This window comes from Mustela nivalis, assembly GCF_964662115.1.
Source record: "Mustela nivalis genome assembly, chromosome: 9".
NCBI classification, from domain to species: domain Eukaryota; kingdom Metazoa; phylum Chordata; class Mammalia; order Carnivora; family Mustelidae; genus Mustela; species Mustela nivalis.
Genome location: NC_139028.1, coordinates 118,857,762 through 118,877,152, shown reverse-complemented (window position 1 = coordinate 118,877,152; position 19,391 = coordinate 118,857,762). Strand labels below are relative to the sequence as shown.

General features: G+C 49.0%; 1 protein-coding gene across 7 annotated transcripts in view; it reads right to left on the bottom strand.

The window, feature by feature from the left end:
* Positions 1-19,391, bottom strand: part of LOC309873520 (uncharacterized protein) — a gene marked incomplete at both ends in the record, with an annotated part of 140,690 nt that overhangs the window by 68,349 nt on the left and 52,950 nt on the right. For 2 of the 7 annotated variants that reach the window (XM_082749302.1, XM_082749293.1), the window contains 2 exons: positions 2,777-2,819; positions 3,114-3,250. In XM_082749302.1, coding sequence (XP_082605428.1) covers positions 2,777-2,819; positions 3,114-3,179 — 109 coding nt within the window. Of the gene's footprint in view, positions 1-2,480; positions 2,578-2,733; positions 3,251-16,506; positions 16,579-16,866; positions 17,360-19,391 lie in introns of those variants that run through there. The other 5 variants (XM_082749298.1, XM_082749296.1, XM_082749303.1 and 2 more) reach the window with 5 other exon arrangements.

Sequence of the window (19,391 nt, the reverse complement as noted above, 5' to 3'; positions counted from 1 at the left end):
AGTTTTACAATCCTGTGGGAAATAAGCTTATCGTTCGCCTCTTCTTCTAGTCTGTCTTCTGGGGGCCGTGCCTGCTGCTCGGATTCCTAGGCATCTTTGCCTGGGTACGTTGCCCCTCCCCTTGTCAGGGGGGCTTAATGTGAGCTGATCAGCTGTGTGGCTTTTGTTCCCTGGCATCATTCTACATCTCTTTTGGGTCAGAGCACATCTGGCCTTGCAGGAATCTCTGGCCCAGAGTCGCAAGTTCGTGGTACACCCTGCCCCTCTCCCCCACCAACAAATCCTCCAGGTCAAACCATCTCCACCTCTGTGTGTACCAAACTCCACAGACTCATGCAGCTCTTGTCTGCTACACCTCTCCTGAGGGAGTCATGAAGACCCATGAGCATCTCTGTGCTTTGTGACTTTGCAACTGTTAGTGGAAGTGGGCTCATGGTGCACCCTCTTCCACAGCTCCCTAATCATGCTGGGTGCTGCCCCACAGCACACTGACAGCTGTCCCTGTCATGGGCACAAGCTGTTCTACATCTCCCCTAGGATGTTAGCCCGCCCCTAGTCCTTTTCAGGGTGGTCTGGCTTGGCTCATGGTTTATGGTGTCCAGAGCTGAAAGTTCCTTCTGGACTTGCTGACCATAACCAGTCTCCCCACTCCACTGCTTGAGTACTCTGTCGGTTCAGGCTTCCCCATTCTTTCTGAGTCTCCTGGAATCCTGAGACCACAATGATCCACCTAGAATTCTGCCCTATTCATCCTTTGTGCCCTTGGGGGTGCCTTTCACTAGAGCAGATTTCCAAGGGTCCTGAAAATTTGCTCCAGTGTTATATCACTTTCTAATGGCCAGCTTATGGAAGCTCACTCCCCCCTCGGTTTATCTTCCTCTATTTCCCCCAAAGGTTCAGTTATATGAGTCACCATACAGTACATCATTAGTTTTTGATGTGTTCCATGATTCATTGTTTGAGTATAACACCCAGTGCTCCATGCAGTCCATGCCCTCCTCAATACCCATCACTGGGCTAACACATCTCCTCATCCCCCTCCCCTTTGAAACCCTCAGTTTGATTCCCAGAGTCCCTAGTCTCTTCAGGTTCGTGTCCCCCTCTGATTCTCCCCGTTCATTTTTTCCTTCCTTCTCCTAATGTCCTCTGTGCTATTCCTTATGTTGCACAAATAAATGAAGCCATATGATAATTGTCTTTCTTTGCTGACTTATTTCACTCAGCATAATCCCCTCCAGTCCCACATGGTGATGCAAAAGTTGGGTATTCATCCTGTGTGATGGCTGAGTAATATTCCATTGTATATATGGACCATATCTTTATCCATTCATCTATTGAAGTTATTTTTCTGCTTGTGGAGATCCAGATAAATCTTACATCTCAGGTTGAATTCATGTGTGTTCAGAACGGTTTAATAGATATCTAGCTAAATTCAAGGGACCAGATGAAACGAGACCCCCCACTTGGTTGCCATCTTGTCCTCCCCCATAAAGCTCCAAGGTCAAGTTTTTAACCCTTCTTGTGATGATGTGAGATGATAAAATACCTGTGTGTTGAGATGAAGTGAGGTGGATGATGTGGGTATGGGGCCACAGCATAACCTCTGCTCTCGACTTCTGACACCACCTCAAGGGACCATCTACTTCCAGATGGAGGTTGACCACAGGTAGCTGAACTGTGTGAGCCACCAGGAAACTGATGCCTGGGGTGTGGAGTAGGGGGAGTGCCTTGGCCAGAGCACCTGCCGGTGGATGTGGTCCAGGTCCGAGAGCTCAGCCTCTGCACCCAAGGACATATTCTGGGAATATGTGCATCTTGAATAGGCATTACCAGCTAAACACTTGTAACATCATATACTTCACTGGTTTTCATGCCAGTGTTTTGGGCACCTTCTTCAACTGCAGGAGAAGGAAGAAAGGAATCACAGGGAGCCCAAGGCTTGTGGTTTGACAATGTATTTATTTAGGAGCTTTTCAGGGTCTGGAGCAGACCTTGGTAGACACAGAACAGGGCTGGGGAGGAAGGCTCAGGGAAGAGGAGTGATGGTTTGGGTCCCAGGCAGCTCCAGAGCTGGGGGTAGACTGCCTCCCAGGAGTCCCACAGCAGCCTCAGCTCAGGTGTTAAAGGTGGAAAGGACAGGTGGTGGGAAGGGGATGTAGGTCTCTGATGGTACTAGCGCAAGCCTATTCCTAACCAAATTCACTGGGGGGAGTGGTGGGTGTTTAGAAGTTCAGATCCCAAGGAGCTGAGATACAAATGCAGTGGACACGGAGGAAGGGCCTTCTGGAAGGTGAGTGGGGAGGGATTCCAGGATGGGTAAGAGAACAGCATCTGGTGAGCTGGGACTCCTGCCCAAAGTCTCAGCCACTCCTTTTCAGATGAAGATGGACAGGGATTTGGGCTCCGGGGATATGGAATGTCTCACTGGTCATGGCCAGGGGAACTGAGATTGCAGGTACCTGGGGTCTGTGGTCAGAGCCTCAGATCTTGCACTGGCAGCAAATGGGGACACAGCAGCTGGACTGGGAGCAGCAGGGTTTGCAGCAGCTGGACTGGGAGCAGCAGGGTTTGCAGCAGCTGGACTGGGAGCAGCAGGGGACACAGCAGCAGGACTGGGAGCAGCAGGGGACACAGCAGCAGGACTGGGAGCAGCAGGGCTTGCAACAGCTGGACTGGGAGCAGCAGGGCTTGCAGCAGCTGGACTGGGAGCAGCAGGGTTTGCAGCAGCTGGACTGGGAGCAGCAGGGCTTGCAGCAGCTGGACTGGGAGCAGCTACAGGAGCCACAGGAACCACAGCCCCCACAGGAGCCACAGCCGCCCTTGCAGCCCCCACAGGAGCCACAGCCGCCCTTGCAGCCCCCACAGGAGCCACAGCCGCCCTTGCAGCCCCCACAAGAGCCACAGCCCCCCTTGCAACCCCCACAGGAGCCACAGCCCCCCTTGCAACCCCCACAGGAGCCACAGCCCCCCTTGCAGCCCCCACAGGAGCCACAGCCCCCCTTGCAGCCCCCACAGGAGCCACAGCCGCCCTTGCAGCCCCCACAGGAGCCACAGCTGGAGCAGGAACAGGCTGGCACACAGCAGCACACAGGCTTGCAGCAGCAGACGGGCACACAGCAGCTGGAGCCACAGCCCCCACAGCCGGAGCCACAGCCCCCGGAACAGCCACAGCAGCCCATGATTCTGGTGGGTTGAAGGTGGAGCAGGTCAAAGGAGCAGGTGCAGAGGACAGGTGCTCAGGTGTGGAGACTTCTGGGCCAGGACCCTTTATATACCTGCCCAGAGATCAGGCTGATCACACACTGACTTCCTACTTCCTGTTTGTGCCTTTTCTCCAGGGCTGCCATCCTCACCTCCCACTGGCTTTGACATCCTTTTTCATGTTTCTAAATTTAACTTCTTCCCATTTCCTTTCACTGTTATTAATAGAAACTAATTTCTAGGATTCTTAGTTTTTCTTGAATTTTCAGAGACTGGAGTATCTGCAGTTCTTAGGTGTGTGTGCTTCTCCCTGGCAGGCTGCACACGAAGGCCAGGCTTATTCGCAGGTGCTGGTGGTGCTGTCCCAATTCCCACCACCACCTCCTATAGAGATGACTTAGGAGAATCGTAATTCTTTTTCTTTTAACATTTTTGTTTAAATTCTAGTTCGTTAGCATATAGCGCAGCCCTGGTTTCTGGAATAGAGTTCAGTGATTCACCTTACACACAGCACCCAATCCTCATCACAACAGGTGCCCTCCTTAATCCTCAACCCCCAGCCAGCCCATCCCCCACCTCCCTCCCTCCACCCTACGTCTGTTCTCTAAGAGTATCTTATGGCCGTCTTCCTTCTCTGTCTCTCTCTCCTTTTTCCCTTCCCCTATGTGTTTCTTATATTGCACATATGAATGAGACCATATGGTATTTGTCTTTTCTGACTTATTTTGTTTAAAAGAATACCCTCTAGTTCCACCCATGTCATTGCAAATGAAAAGAGATCATTCCTTTTTCACAGCTGCATAATATTCCATTGTGTATCTATACTGCATCTTCTTTACCCATTTGTCTGTCAATGGACATCTGGGCTCTTTCCACTCTTACTGTACTTTTGCTATTACAGACATTGCTGCTGTAAACCTTGGGGTGCAGCTGCCCCTTTGAATCTATATTTTTGTATCCTTTGTGTAAATACCTAGTAGTGCAATTGCTGGGCCATAGGGTTGTTCTATTTTTGACTTACAAAAAAATTCTGTTAGTCACCATATAGTCCATCATTAGTTTTCAATGTCACGTTCCATGATTCATTGTTTGCATATAATGCCTAGTGCTCCATGCAGTCCTTTTTGAGTGACCTCCATACCGTCTTCCAGAGTGGCTACCCCAGTTCACATTCCCACCCCAGTGTAAGGGGTTCCCCTTTCTCTTCATCTTCACCAACACTTGTTTTTTTCCTGGTTAATTTTAGCCTTCTGACTGGTGTGAGGTGGTAACTCACTGTGGTTTGATTTGTACTTTCCTGAGGCCAAGTGACGTTGAGCATTTTTTCATGTGTCTATATCCATGTGGATGTCTTCTTTGGAGAAATGACTGTTCATGTCTTCTGCCCATTTCTTAACTGGATTATTTGTTCTTTGGGTGTTGAGTTGTATCAGTTCTTTATAGATTTTTGATACTAATCCTTTATCTGATAAGTCATTTGCAAATATCTTCTCCCATTCTGTAGACAGCTTTTGGTTTTGTTGACTGTTTCCTTTGTTGTGCAAAAGCTTTTTAAAAAAAGATTTTATTTATTTATTTGACACACACAGAGAGCGAGACATCACAAGTAGGCAGAGAGGCAGGCAGAGAGAGAGCGCAAGCAGGCTCCCCACCAAGCAGAGACCCCGATGTGGGGCTTGATCCCAGGACCCTGGGATCATGACCTGAGCTGAAGGCAAAGGCTTAACCCACTGAGCTACCCACTGTACCCTGTACAGAAGTTTTTTATCTTGAAGTTCCAATAGTTAATTTTTGCTTTTGTTTCTCTTGCCTTTAGATATGTGTCTAGCAAGAAGTTGCTACAGCCAATATCAAAGAGTTTACTGCCTGAGTTCTCCTCTAGGATTTTGATGGATTCCTGTCTCACATTTAGGTCTTTCATCCATTTTGAGTTTATCTTTGTGTGTGGTCTAAGAAAGTGGTCCAGTTTCATTCTTCTGCATGTTGCTGTCCAATTTTCCCAGTACCATTTGTTAAAGATACTGCCTTTTTTTTCACTGGACATTTTTCCTGCTTTGTCAAAGATTAGTTGAGCATAGACTTGAGGGTCCATTCCTGGGCTCTCTGTTCTGTTCCATTGATCTATGTGTCTGTTCTTGAGCCAGTACCATACTGTCTTGGTGATCACAATTTTGTAATACAGCTTGAAGTCCAGAATTGTGATGCCACCAGCTTTGGTTTTCTTTTTCTTTTTTTGAAGATTTAAAAAAAAATAAACATATGATGTATTATTAGCCCCAGGGGTACAGGTCTGTAAATCACCAGGTTTACACATTTCACAGCACACACCATAGCACACACCTTCCCCAGTGTCTATAACCCCATGACCCTCTCCTTACATCCCTCCCCCTGGCAACCCTCAGTTGTTTTTTTTTTTTTTTTGTGAGATTAAGAGTCTCTTATGGCTTGTCTCTCTTCTGATACCATCTTGTTTTATTTATTCTTTTCCTACCCCTCAAACCCCCAATGTTGCATCTCCACTTCCTCATATTAGGGAGATCATATGATAGTTGTCTTTCTCTGGTTGACTTATTTCGTTAAGCATAATACCCTCTAGTTCCATCCACGTCATTGCAAATGGCAAGATTTCATTTCTTTTGATGGCTGCGTAGTATTACATATATATATATATATATATATATATATATATATATATATATATATATATCTATCACATCTTCTTTATCCATTCATCTGTTGATGGGCATCTAGGTTCTTTCCACAGTTTGGCTATTGTGGATACTGCTGCTATAAACATTTGGGTGCACATGGCCCTTTGGATCACTACATTTGTATCTTTAGGGTAAATACCCAGTAGTCCATTGCTGGGTCATAGGGCAGTTCTATTTTCAACATTTTGAGGAAGCTCCATGCTGTTTTCCACAGTGGTTGCACCAGCTTGCATTCCCACCAACAGTGTAGGAGGGTTCCCCTTTCTCCGCATCCTCGCCAGCATCTGTCATTTCCTGACTTGTTAATTTTAGCCATTCTGCCTGGTGTGAGGTGGCATCTCACTGCAGTTATGATTTGTATTTCCCTGATGCTGAGTGATGTGGAGCACTTTTTCATGTGTCTGTTGGCCATCTGGATGTCTTCTTTGAAGAAATGTCTGTTCATGTCCTCTGCCCATTTCTTGATTGGGTTATTTGTTCTTTGGGTGTTGAGTTTGATAAGCGCTTTATAGATTTTGGACACTAGTCCTTTATCTGATATGTCGTTTGCAAATATCTTCTCCCATTCTGTCAGTTGTCATTTGGTTTTGTTAACCATTTCCTTTGATGTGCAAAAGCTTTTGATCTAGATAAAGTCCCAATAGTTCACTTTTCCCCTTGCTTCCTTGCCTTTGGCAATGTTCCTAGGAAGACGTTGTTGTGGCTGAGGTCAAAGAGGTTTCTTCCTGTGTTCTCCTCAAGGATTTTGATGGATTCCTTTCTCACATTGAGGTCCTTCATCCATTTTGAGTCTATTTTCATGTGTGGTGTAAGGAAATGGTCCAGTTTCATTCTTCTGCATTTGGCTGTCCAATTTTCCCTACACCATTTGTTGAAGAGACTGTCTTTTTTCCATTGGACGTTCTTTCCTGCTTTGTTGAAGATTAGTTGACCATAGAGTTGAGAGTCCATTCCTGGGCTCTCTATTCTGTTCCATTGATCTATGTGTCTGTTTTTGTGCCAGTACCATATTGCCTTGATGATGACAGCTTTGTAATAGAGCTTGAAGTCCGGAACTGTGATGCCACCAACTTTGGCTTTCTTTTTCAATATTCCTTTGGCTATTCGAGGTCTTTTCTGGTTCCATATACATTTTAGGATTATTTGTTCCATTTCTTTGAAAAATATGGATGGGATTTTGATAGGGATTGCATTAAATGTGTAGATAGCATTTAGGTAGCATAGACATTTTCACAATAGTTGTTCTTCCAATCCAGGAGCATGGAACATTTTTCCATTTCTTTGGGTCTTCCTCAATTTCTTTCATGAGTACTTTATAGTTTTCTGAGTATAGATTCTTTACCTCTTTGGTCAGTTTTATCCCTACGTATCTTATGGTTTTGGGTGCAATTGAAAATGGGATTGACTCCTTAATTTCTCTTTCTTCTGTCTTGCTGTTGATGTAAAGAAATGCAACTGATTTCTGTGCATTGATTTTATATCCTGACACTTTACTGAATTCAGATACAAGTTCTAGAAGTTTTGGAGTGTAGTCTTTTGGGTTTTCAACATATACTATCATATTATCTGCAAAGAGTGATAGTTTGACTTCTTTGCTGATTTGGATGCCATTAATTTCTTTTTGTTGTCTGATTGCTGAGGCTAGGACTTCTAGTACTGTGATGAATAGCAGTGATGATAGTGGACAGTCCCACTGTGTTCCTGACCTTAGGGGAAAAGCTTTCAGTTTTTCCCCATTGAGAATGATAGTCACTGTGGGTTTTTCATAGATGGCTTTGATGATATTGAAGTAGGTAACCTTCATCCCTACACTGTGAAGAGTTTTGATCAAGAAAGGATGCTATACTTTGTCAAATGCTTTTTCAGCATCTATTGAGAGTATCATATGGTTCTTGTCCTTTCTTTTATTGATGTGTTGTATCACATTGATTGATTTGCAGATGTTGAACCAAACTTGCATCCCTGGAATAAATCCCACTTGGCTGTGGTGACTAATCCTTTTAATGTACTGTTGGATCCTATTGGCTAGTATTTTGGTGAGAATTTTTGCATCTGTGTTCATCAAGGATATTGGTCTGTAATTCTCTTTTTTGATGGGATCCTTGTCTGGTTTTGGGATCAAGGTGATGCTGGCCTCATGAAATGAGTTTGGAAGTTTTCCTTCATTTCTATATTTTGGAACCGTTTCAGGAGAATAGGAATTAATTCTTCTTTAAATGTTTGGTAGAATTCCTCTGGGAAGCCATCTGCCCTGGGCTTTTGTTTGTTTGGAGATTTTTGGTGACTGTTTCAATCTCCTTACAGGTTATAGATCTGTTCAGGTTTCCTATTTCTTCCTGGTTCAGTTGTGGTAGTTTATATGTTTCTAGGAATGCATCCATTTCTTCCAGATTGTCAAATTTGTTGGCGTAGAGTTCCTCATAGTATGTTCTTACAATTGTTTGTATTTCTTTCGTGTTGGTTGTGATCTCTCCTCTTTCATTCATGGTTTTACTTATTTGGGTCCTTTCTCTCTTCTTTTTGGTAAGTCTGGCCAGGGGTTTATTAATCTTATTAATTCTTTCAAAGAACCAGCTCCTAGTTTTTTTATTTGTTCTACTGTTCTTTTGGTTTAAATTTCACTGATTTCTGCTCTGATCTTTATTATTTCTCTTCTCCTGCTGGGTTTAGGCTTTCTTTGTTGTTCTTTCTGCAGCTCCTTTAGGTGTAGGGTTAGGTTGTGTATTTGAGACCTTTCTTGTTTCTTGAGAAAGACTTGTATTGCTATATACATTCCTTGCAGGACTGCTTTTGCTGTGTCCCAAAGATTTTGAACAGTTATGTTTTCATTTTCATTTGTTTCCATAAATTTTTAAAAATTCTTCTTTAATTTCCTGGTTGACCCATTCATTCTTTAGAAGGATGCTGCTTAATCTCCATGTATTTCGGCTCTTTCCAAATTTCCTCCCTTGATTGAGTTCTAGCTTCAGAGCATTATGATCTGAAAATATGCAGGGAATGATCCCAATCTTTTGATACTGGTTGAGACCTGATTTATGACCTAGGATGTGATCTATTCTGGAGAATGTTCCATGTGCACTAGAGAAGAATGTGTATTCTGTTGCTTTGGGATGGAATGTTCTGAATATATCTGTGACATCCATCTGGTCCAGTGTGTCATTTAAGCCTTTATTTCCTTGTTGATCTTTTGCTTGGATTATCTGTCCATTTCAGTGAGGGGAGTGTTAAAGTCCCCTACTATTATTGTATCATTGTCAATGTGTTTTTTTGATTTTGTTATTAATTGGTTTATATAGTTGCCTGCTCCCATGTTAGGGGTATAGATTTTTAAAATTTTAGATCTTCTTATTGGACAGACCATTTGAGTATGATATAGTGTCCTTCCTCATCTCTTATTATAGTGTTTGGCTTAAAATCTAATTGATCTGATATAAGGATTGCCACCCCAGCTTTCTTCTGTTGTCCATTAGCATGGTAAATAATTTTCCACCCCCTCACTTCAAATCTGGAGGTGTCTTCAGGTATAAAATGAGTTTCTTGTAGGAAGCATATTAATGGGTTTTGTTTTTTTATCCATTCTGATACCCTGTGTCTTTTGATTGGGGGCATTTAGCCCATTTACGTTCAGGGTAACTTGAGAGATATGAATTTAGTGCCATTGTATTGCTTGTAAGGTGAATGTTACTGTATATTGTCTCCTGTCTTTCCTTTCTGATCTACTACTTTTAGGGTCTCTCTTTGCTTAGAGGACCCCTTTCAGTATTTCCTGTAGAGCTGGTTTGGTGTTTGCAAATTCTTTCAGTTTTTGTTTGTTATGGAAACTCTTTTTTTAAAATCTCTCCTTCTATTTTCAGTGATAGCCTAGCTGGATATAGTATTCTTGGCTGCATGTTTTTCTCATTTAGTGCTCTGAATATATCATGCCATCTTTCTAGCCTGCCAAGTCTCTGTGGATAAGTATGCTGCCAATCTAATATTTTTTTACCATTGTATGTTACAGACTTCTTTTCCCAGGCTGCTTTCAGGATTTTCTCTTTGTTGTTAAGACTTGCAAATTTTACTACTAGGTTACACGGTGTCTATTCTTATTGATTTTGAGGGGGGTTCTCTGCATCTCCTGGATTTTGATGCTTGTTCCCTTTGCCATATTAGGGAAATTCTCTACAATAATTCTCTCCAATATACCTTCTGCTCCCCTCTCTCTTTCTTCTTCTTCTGGAATCCCAATTATTCTAATGTTGCTTTGTCTTACGGTGTCACTTATCTCTCAAATTCTCCCCTCGTGGTCCAGTAGCTGTTTGTCCCTCTTTTGCTCAGCTTCTTTATTCTCTGTCATTTTTATCTTTTATATCACTAATTCTTTCTCCTTCCTCATTTATCCTAGCTGTGAGAGCCTCCATTTTTTATTGCACCTCATTAATAGCTTTTTTGATTTCAACTTGGTTAGGTTTTAGTTCTTTTATTTCTCCAGAAAGGGCTTTTATCTCTCTGGAGAGGATTTCTCTAATATCTTCCGTGCCTTTTTCAAGCCCATAAGGAACCTTGAGAATCATCATTCTGAACTCTAGATCTGACATATTACCAATGCCTGTATTGATTAGGTCCTTAACCTTCGGTACTGCCTTTTATTTTTTTTTTTTGTGGTGAGTTTTTCTGTCTTGTCATTTTGTCCAGATAAGAATATATGAAGGAGCAAATAAAATACTAAAAGGGTGGCAAAGACCCCAGGAAAATGTGCTTTAACCAAATCAGAAGAGACCGCAAATTGTGGAGGGGAGAAAGGGGATAAAAAGAAGTTCAGAGAAAAAAAATAATAAAAAAAAACAAATAAAGAAAAAATATAAAAAAGAAAAAAAATATATATATATTAGATTGGTGACTAGAACAGGGTCACCCACTTAATTTTGGGAGTATTTTGGTCTCTTAGAAAAAACTACTCCCCAAATTTTAAAGAATGAAAAGCATATATAAGGGTAAACACAATGAAGGGATGGAACCTGCCCATAAAGATGAAAAAAAATTTTTTTTAAACTTTCTAAAAAAGGAGTTGATAAGGAGTTGGTTGGGAGAATAAAGGAAAAGAAAGTGGTGAGAATTTTCTGGGGCTGGAGATAGAACAAGCCTGGAGATAGATTTAGGGCATATTTTGATCTATTAGAAGAAGTTGTACCCCAAATTTTTTAGAAGAAAAAACCCTATGTTTATACAAAAAATAAAGTTAGATACAATGAAAGATAAAATAAAAGAATGTAGGTTCAAAAAAGATTATTATTATTATTTAAATGAAAGGTATTGTTAAGATAAACCAGTTAAAAAATGTTAAGAGAGAAAATGGTAAAAGCTTAAAAAATGTAGCAGAAGAAAAAAAATAAAATAAAAAAATTAATTAATTGCAAGACTAAAGAATCATGGGGAGAAAGCCATGAATTCCATGCTTTGGTTTCTCCTCCTCTGGAATTCCGCTGTTCTCCTTGGTCAGTGAACTTGGTCTTGGCCGGATTTCTTGTTGATCTTCTGGGGTGGGGGGCTGTGGTAGTGATTCTCCAGTGTCTTTGCCCGCAGCGGAAATGCACGGCCCTTGCCAGGGGTTGGGCTAAGTAATCTCGGGTTTGCTTTCGGGAGCTTTTGTTCCCTGAACGTGTTCCATAGAGCTCCAGAGGACAGGAATGAAGATGGCAACCGCCCAAACCCCAGCCCGGAGGAGCCAAGAGCCTGGGCCCCACTACTCAGTGCGCCCTCGGAGAGGGCTCACTCACTCCCGTCTCCCTGGCCTCCGGCCACGCTCCGAGCTCACCCAGCCTGTGACCAAGTGTCTCTGTGTCTGGCACACAGATCCGCCTGGAGTTTCCAAACCCCGCAGACCCCTGCACTCTTCCAGGGGTCTCGCCGGATCTTGTGGGGTCTCCGCTCACAGAGCAGTGGCCTCTGCCATGGATTATAGTTCAAGGTAACCCCGAGCTGAGAGCTCACTCCTTGGCTCCGTCTCTGTAGCTGGCTTCCCTGCTCTAATACCTGCGAGCTCTGTGACACTCAGACACCCCCGATCCTTCTGTGACCCCATGGAACCTGGGACCGCGCTGACCCCGTGTGGGCTTCACCCTGGCTTAGCCTCTGGAGCAAAGTCCCTCCGTGGAGCAGACTTTTAAAAGTCCTGATTTTGTGCTCCGTTGCTCCGCCACTTGCCGGGAGCTGGCCTCTCCCCCCTCGGTCTGTCTTCCCATCGCTTTGGAGTGGCTTCTCCGCAGGTGCTACCTTTCAGAAAGTGGTGGGTTTTCTGGTGCTGCTCTTGGATTTGTAGGTGTTCGCAATGGTCTGACAACTCTCTGGCCGGTCTCCCGCTACCTGAAGTCGTCCCAGCCTGCTGCTCCTCTGCCATCTTGACTCCTCCCCAGCTTTGATTTTCCTTTTTAACATCCCTTTGGCTATTTTGGGCTTTTCTGGTTCCATACAAATTTTAGGATTGCTTGTTCCAGCTCTGTGAGAAGTGCCATCGGTATATTAATAGGGCTTGTTTAAATGCCTATACTACCCACAGCAATCTACCTTTAATGCAGTCCCCACCAAAATACCAGGGGAATCATAATATCTAAATAAGATATCTGGTTGACTTATTGTTGTTTTAAAGTAATATTTTAAAATAATTTTACCCCTACAATTCTGTGGCTTTATGTATGTTAACGATGTTCTGGAATCATCACCTCTCCCCCATTTCTGGATTTCTTTCATCACTTCGGAGAAAAATTCTGTCCCCATTTCCCCCCTCCCTAGCCGTGATGGCTTCTAATCTACTTTCTACCTCCAGGAATTTGCCCATTCTAGCTATTTCATACGCACTAAGTAGGACAGCGTTCATCCTTTAGTGACCAACTTATTGCACTCGGCGGGTCATGTTCCCGGCTCACTCACATTGTAGCAGGGCTCAGGGGCCTGTTCTTGTTTATGGATGAATAACGTTCCACATGTGGGTAGACCACATTTGTTACCTGTTTTCTGTTGATGGGCTCTTTGGTGGTTTCCACATTTGGCTGCTGCGCACACTGCCCCTGTGACTCTGGGTGTCAAGTGTCTGTGCTCTGCCCTTGCTTCCTTTGGGGAAACACTGGGGAGCAGAATTGCTGAGTCAGATGGCAATTCTGTGTGTAACAGTCAGAGGAACTGCCCTGCTGTTTGCACAGCGACAGCCCCGTTTTACTTCCTACCAGCTGTGCACGAGGGCTCCGAATCCTCCTCCCTAACGCTTGTCCTAATTCTTTCTTTTTTTAAATTGTCACCTGCCATTGCAGCTGTAGGTGGCATCTCATTGTGGTTTTGATTTGTATGTCTGTGATGGCTAAGGGTTTCAAACACTTAATGACATTGACGGGTCAGTGGTGTCTTCTTTGGAACCAGGCCTGTTCAATCTTTTACCTATTTTTTAATTAGGTTTTTTTTTTTTTTTTTGTTCGGTTGTAGGAGTTCTTTTAGTATTCTGGATATTAAGCCCTTATCTGATATACAATATGCAAATATTGTCTTCCTTTTTGTGGGTTATCTTTTCACTCTCTTGGTGGTGTGCTTTGACTACATAGATGTTTTCCTCTGCATTTTATAGTGTTAGCTCTTACATTTAAATCTTTGATCCATTTTGAGTTAATTTTTGTATATGGTATGAGGGTGGGGGTCCAGCTTCACTCTTGTCCTCTGCCTGTGGACACCCAGTCATCCCAGAACCATTTGCTGTGACTGACTGGTCTTGGCACTCCCATTCAAGACCAGGGCCCGGCCGTGTGAGGGGAGGGCGACTTCTGGGCCGCGTGTTCTCTGGCCCTGGTCTATAAGCCAGCGTCACACTGTTATGATTACTGTACTTCATAGTAAGTCTTAAAATCAAGAAGTATGAGTCCTTAAACTTTATTCTTTTTCAAGATAGCTGGGCTATTGGGCGATGGTAGGGGGTCTCTGGAAATTCCTTATATGTATTAAGATGGATTTTTTTATTTGGCAAAAAAAAGGTTTTTTTCCGTTTTGTTTTGTTTTGTTTTAAATGAAACATATTTATTTTGTTAACGAGAAGTTGACTTATTTGCCAGAGGTAGTAGGACTACGGCTATCCTGGTCTGAAGGGCCTTGGGTAGGACCGCACCTCCCCAGGTGTGGCTGAGACGGGCGTCCCCAGAGGTCACGGGCACAGGATTCAGAAGCGTCCTCAGCAGCTGTGGTTTTTAGAGACGCGCTGAAGGGGACTGAGCAGCCGGGACCCCGGCAGGCAGGTGGCAGGCTGCAGTCCAGGGCAAGGGGACGGCGCGGGAGGGGCTCCAGGCGCGGGGAGTCCTCACCAGCTCCCCTCAGAGCCTGGAGCCCCGAGGCTGACCCGACCCTGAAACAGCGTGAGGCCCAGATCCGGGTGCGAAGGGAGACGCGGAGCTTCCGAGCGGCCGGGGGAAGCGGTGCCGCGGACCGCACGGGCCGCCGGCGGCCTCCCGCGAGCGCTGCCCACCGGCTCGCCCCCTTCCCGCGCGGCGTCCTCCGCAGTGCCCGTCCCGCCCCAGCCCCTCGCTTTCCGCGACTCCAGGGGCGTTTCCTTGCGCGCTCCGCCTGCGGCGGGTCCTTGGACGGTTCCCAGGCTGGGTCTGCGATGAGGAGGCGCCGCGTCCACGCGCGTCCGCGCCCTGCCCCGCGCCGCCGCGGAGCTGCGGTCCCCGCAGGTGTGTGGACACGCGGTGGACGGCGCCGGGGCGCTGGGATCCGCCGCGCTCTCGCGGGTCCCGCAGGCTCAGCCCCGCCGCGCGCGTCTCTGCTGCGGCCGCTGACTCGGCGCCTCCAGGGCTCCCTCGGTCCGCGTGCGGCTGCGAGGCCGACTCTCCTGGTGACCAATGAGTTTTGTCCCCCGCGTGCGGGTCCTAATCCCTGTTGATTCCCCGGCCTCTGCGCGGAGGACCCGGAGCCAGCGGGGAGACGCGGCCCCCTTCCCGTCCTGGCGCCGTGTGGCGCCGCGGGGACAGCCACGCTGCTGGCTCGCGGCCACGGGAAAGGCCACGCTGCCGGCCACGCGTCCTCACACACTCACTTGGCTGACGGTGGTCGCCCGTGAGTGATGCCAGCTCGTGCCCCGGCCCAGAGGGGCGTCCAGCCTTGCTGGGAGCACACCGGTCCCCCGCGCAAGCCTCCCCGACACCCCCTGCCTTCCTGGGCACTGGCTCTGCCGTGTCTGTGTCACCTGCCCCGGGGCGCTAGGCCTGACCCGCTGTAGCCCCGCTAACGGCTTCCTAACTTTGAGCGGAAAGTGGATTGGGTCTCACAGGAGCTTCCAGGGCCCTCTTGAAAAGCAGCCTCACTCTTCTTGGGTGTTGCCAAGGCCAACAGAGGCTCAGAAGGGCAGGGTCCGCCCGAAACTGAGTGTCGGGGGTGGGGGGCTGTGCCGAGGACCGCAGGCTCCTGCTGTCCGCTGTGGTTCCCAGCACCGGCCGGGCGCAGCTGTTTCTCCATGTGCGTTGGAGAACAGCACCTGGGCGCTGTGTGTCTGGTCCGAGCTTTGCTGTGGATTTGAGTGTGGAAGGGCCTGTCCCAGAGCTCCCCACTCCCAGAGCTCGTCCCTGCGTAAGCCGCTTCACGGCAAGGAAGGCTCGTGGGTCCCGCCCCTGTGCACTTGTTAAAGTTTATTAATTTTTAATATTAAACATGAGATTCTTAAAGATTATCATCATCCATCTGTGTGGCACACACGGCCGTGGTCACAGCTCTGTAACGTCTCGCGTCGCGGCTTTTTTCCCGTTGCGTAGTAAGAAAACCGCATCCCCAGGCCGTACAGAAGCACAGGCATTTGCCCCGGCTGCCTGGGGTCCTTCTCGCCGGATGCGCCCCACGTCCTCCCCATCACACAGACGAGCATCCGTCCTGCAATTTCAGGTGGTTCCGAATCCATCCTCTTCTAGATAATTTTGTGTGAAGCAACCTTACCCACGAAATCTGTGAGCATCCAGTCCTTTCTCCGGATAAACTCTGAGAAGCTTGTGCACTAAATACAAGTGTCCCCAGGCACCGAGCCAGTGCGCCCTGGTCTCCACCACCGGGTGCACCACAGCTGTAAGAATGAGGCCTGATCTTGGAGGATTGGTTTATGTGGAAGCGTCACAAAGTTCACGGTCAGATTTACCAGACCAAGCGTCAGGAGGAGCTGGTGTCAGGGGAGATGCGGGGGAGGGGGGAAGTGTGCTGGATCTGGGCAGCCGCGCTCTAGGGATCAGCACCAGCCAAGGTGGGGAGGAGGGCTGAGCAGGAAGACGTGGGGAAGGGGGCCTGGCTGGGACAGCACTGGGACCTAGTCAGCGCACGAGAGGTGGGTTTTCTGAGGCTCAGTGACCAAGGAGCCTGCGGACAGCAAAGTCAAGTTGGCAAGGAGGACGTTTCTCTTTGGTCAAATCTGGTCCATGGATGGATCAGAGTATGAGGGAGACCCCCTTCTCCCTAGGGAAACGTGGAACAGGATGTCTGGCCCTGAAGATTCAGTCTGTGTCATTCATGAAGGGGATGGACGCAGAACGGTGTGTTGGGGCTATGGGGTGAGTCATCACGTGCGGTCAGAAGCCAGGAGCCCCTCTGAGCCTGTGCTCATATCTCAGATTTTGCACTGACAGCAGATGGGGACACAGCAGCTGGACTGGGAGCAGCAGGGTTTGCAGCAGCTGGACTGGGAACAGCAGGGTTTGCAGCAGCTGGACTGGGAGCAGCAGGGAACACAGCAGCTGGACTGGGAGCAGCAGGGCTTGCAGCAGCTGGACTGGGAGCAGCAGGGCTTGCAACAGCTGGACTGGGAGCAGCAGGGCTTGCAGCAGCTGGACTGGGAGCAGCAGGGCTTGCAACAGCTGGACTGGGAGCAGCAGGGGACACAGCAGCTGGACTGGGAGCAGCAGGGCTTGCAACAGCTGGACTGGGAGCAGCAGGGTTTGCAGCAGCTGGACTGGGAGCAGCAGGGGACACAGCAGCTGGACTGGGAGCAGCAGGGCTTGCAACAGCTGGACTGGGAACAGCAGGGTTTGCAGCAGCTGGACTGGCAGCAGGATGACCCACAGCCTGAAGAGCAGCAACAGGGTTTGCAACAGCTGGACTGGGAGCAGCCACAAGAGCCACAACCCCCCTTGCAGCCCCCACAGGAGCCACAGCCCCCCTTGCAGCCCCCACAAGAGCCACAACCCCCCTTGCAACCCCCACAGGAGCCACAGCCCCCCTTGCAGCCCCCACAGGAGCCACAACCCCCCTTGCAGCCCCCACAAGAGCCACAACCCCCCTTGCAACCCCCACACGAGCCACAACCGCCCTTGGAGCCCCCGCAGGAGCCACAGCTGGAGCAGGAACAGGCTGGCACACAGCAGCACACGGGCTTGCAGCAGCACATGGGGACACAGCAGCTGGAGCCGCAGCCCCCACAGCCGGAGCCACAGCCCCCGGAACAGCCACAGCAGCTCATGGTTCTGGTGGGTTGAGGGTAGAGCAGGTCAGAAGAGCAGGTGCGGAGGACAGTGCTCAGGTGTGGAGCCTCCTGGGCTGGGGCCCTTTATACACCTGCCCAGGGTCAGGTGAGGTGCTGGACACACGGTCACTTCCTAATTCCTGTTGTGCCACTCCTGTCGACTGGTGACTTTCTCCCTGTGCCTCTCACTGGCTCTGGCTGCACCACGTTCTAAATGTGGTGTCTTCCGCTCTCCGTGGCCCCTATAATTAGAAACCGAGCTCTGGCCTGTTCTGCTTCTTGGCATTCCTAGGAACTGGTCATCTGTCTTTCATGCTGACCATGAGTGGGCCTTGAGGGGAGAGGAGCCCCCATGGCCCCCATGGTCCTGTCCCCATGGGCCTGGCTTCTCAGTGGCCCTTCGGGGAGGGGCCCGTGGCTTGCAGTCAGGGCTCATTGATTTACTGCCTAGGATCCGGCTTCTTCCAGCAGATTAAGACTGCTAATTTCCAATTAATTTTTAGACTAATTTTATTATTTAGTATACTAAAATTAATTTTTTTAATCGAAGCAACAAATGCATGATTTTACAATTTTTATTATTCTCTTAAGGACTTGGTGTTCCCGCCCGGCCCTCCGTCCCTACAGGGCTGTCTGCACTACCCTAAGGCTGTAGGGGCTCCTGCAGTCTGGCGGGGGCGGGGTGCCTGGAAGCGGGTCTGCCAGCCTGGGGCGGCCCCTGGCGCTCTGCTTCACCCAGCGTCCGCCGGCTTCCACCCTGGGCATTCCACCCGCCTGGTGAGGCCTGGGTCCGGGAGCTCCTCCCCCGTCCCTCACCAGCCTGCTGTCACCACGGGACCCTCGTGTGCTTGCTGGTCTGTCAGTTTTCTGCCCTACATATTTCCCGGGCAGCCCGTCCCACTCACGGCAGACCCCGTGTCCTCGGGCTGCGAGACCAGACCTGCCTGATGCCCTCTGGGACCTTGGGTTCTCCCACTGCCCCTCTGGCTCCCGAGTCTCCAGCTCCCGCCTGGCGTCCCGCCCACAGCCCAGCTCGTGCCCTGGGCTTCTGCCCTGTCTGTCCCTCGATGTCCTCACCTCCTTCCAACCTTTGCTCAAGTGACACGGTCTCAGCAGGGTCTTAACTCCGGAAATGTCGCCGTTGCTCAGCTCACCCCGCTCGGCCTGCCCCTTTCCTTCCTTCCTGGCCCACCCGCCCCGTTCCCGGACCTTCTGTTCCGCTCGCCGCCCTTTCTCGCCGTTGGGCCTCCCCGCGCCCCCCGCCCCGCGGGGGAGCTCAGTAAAAGCACGAACCTTCTATCCTCCTGTCTCCCCCATACCTTGAAGAGCCCCTGAGACGCAACAGGTGCCCCACAAACTTGCTGAATGGACTCGTGGGTTTTCCCGCGGATTCAGGACAGAAGCAGAGGAGCGCTCGCTCGGCATCTGCTTTTGAATCCGCTGTGCTTCCGTGAAGCGTGCCGGCCCCACGGGAAACCCGCGAGCCCACAGACCAGGATGCTCCGCAAAGGGAGCCCCGCGCAGCCCCCACTGCTTGCGTCTGGTGCCGAGCGGCCCCCACACCGAACCCGGAGCCCACACCCCCTCTGCAAACGGCAAGCCCTCCCCTCAAAGACCCGCTGTCCTGACCTGTGCCCCCACTGATGAACGTTGATGTCTGTGGAGTTCTAGGCCACGTGTTCGCCGACCCCACTCTGCGTGTGTTCATGGTGTCCCAGAGCCCTTTTCTTCTAACCACTTAGCAGCACCCCCTCGAAGGGATGGACGCCTCTGCTCGTGTGTCCCATCTGCTGTGGGCGCACACGTGGGTCCGGCTTTGGGTCACTGTGCACGGCGTCCTGGGGACATCCCTGCACGGGACCCCTGAGGCTTGACGCTCGGTTCCACTGTGGGGGCACCCAGGGCGGAGTCACTACCTCGCGGGACAGCGTCCCACATTGGCGGGTGGGACCCAGTGCGGCAGGGCCCGTGGCAGCTCCCACGGCTATCCGCTGCGTCCGGGGGCTCTGGCCGCTCACGTCCCTGCCTGTGTG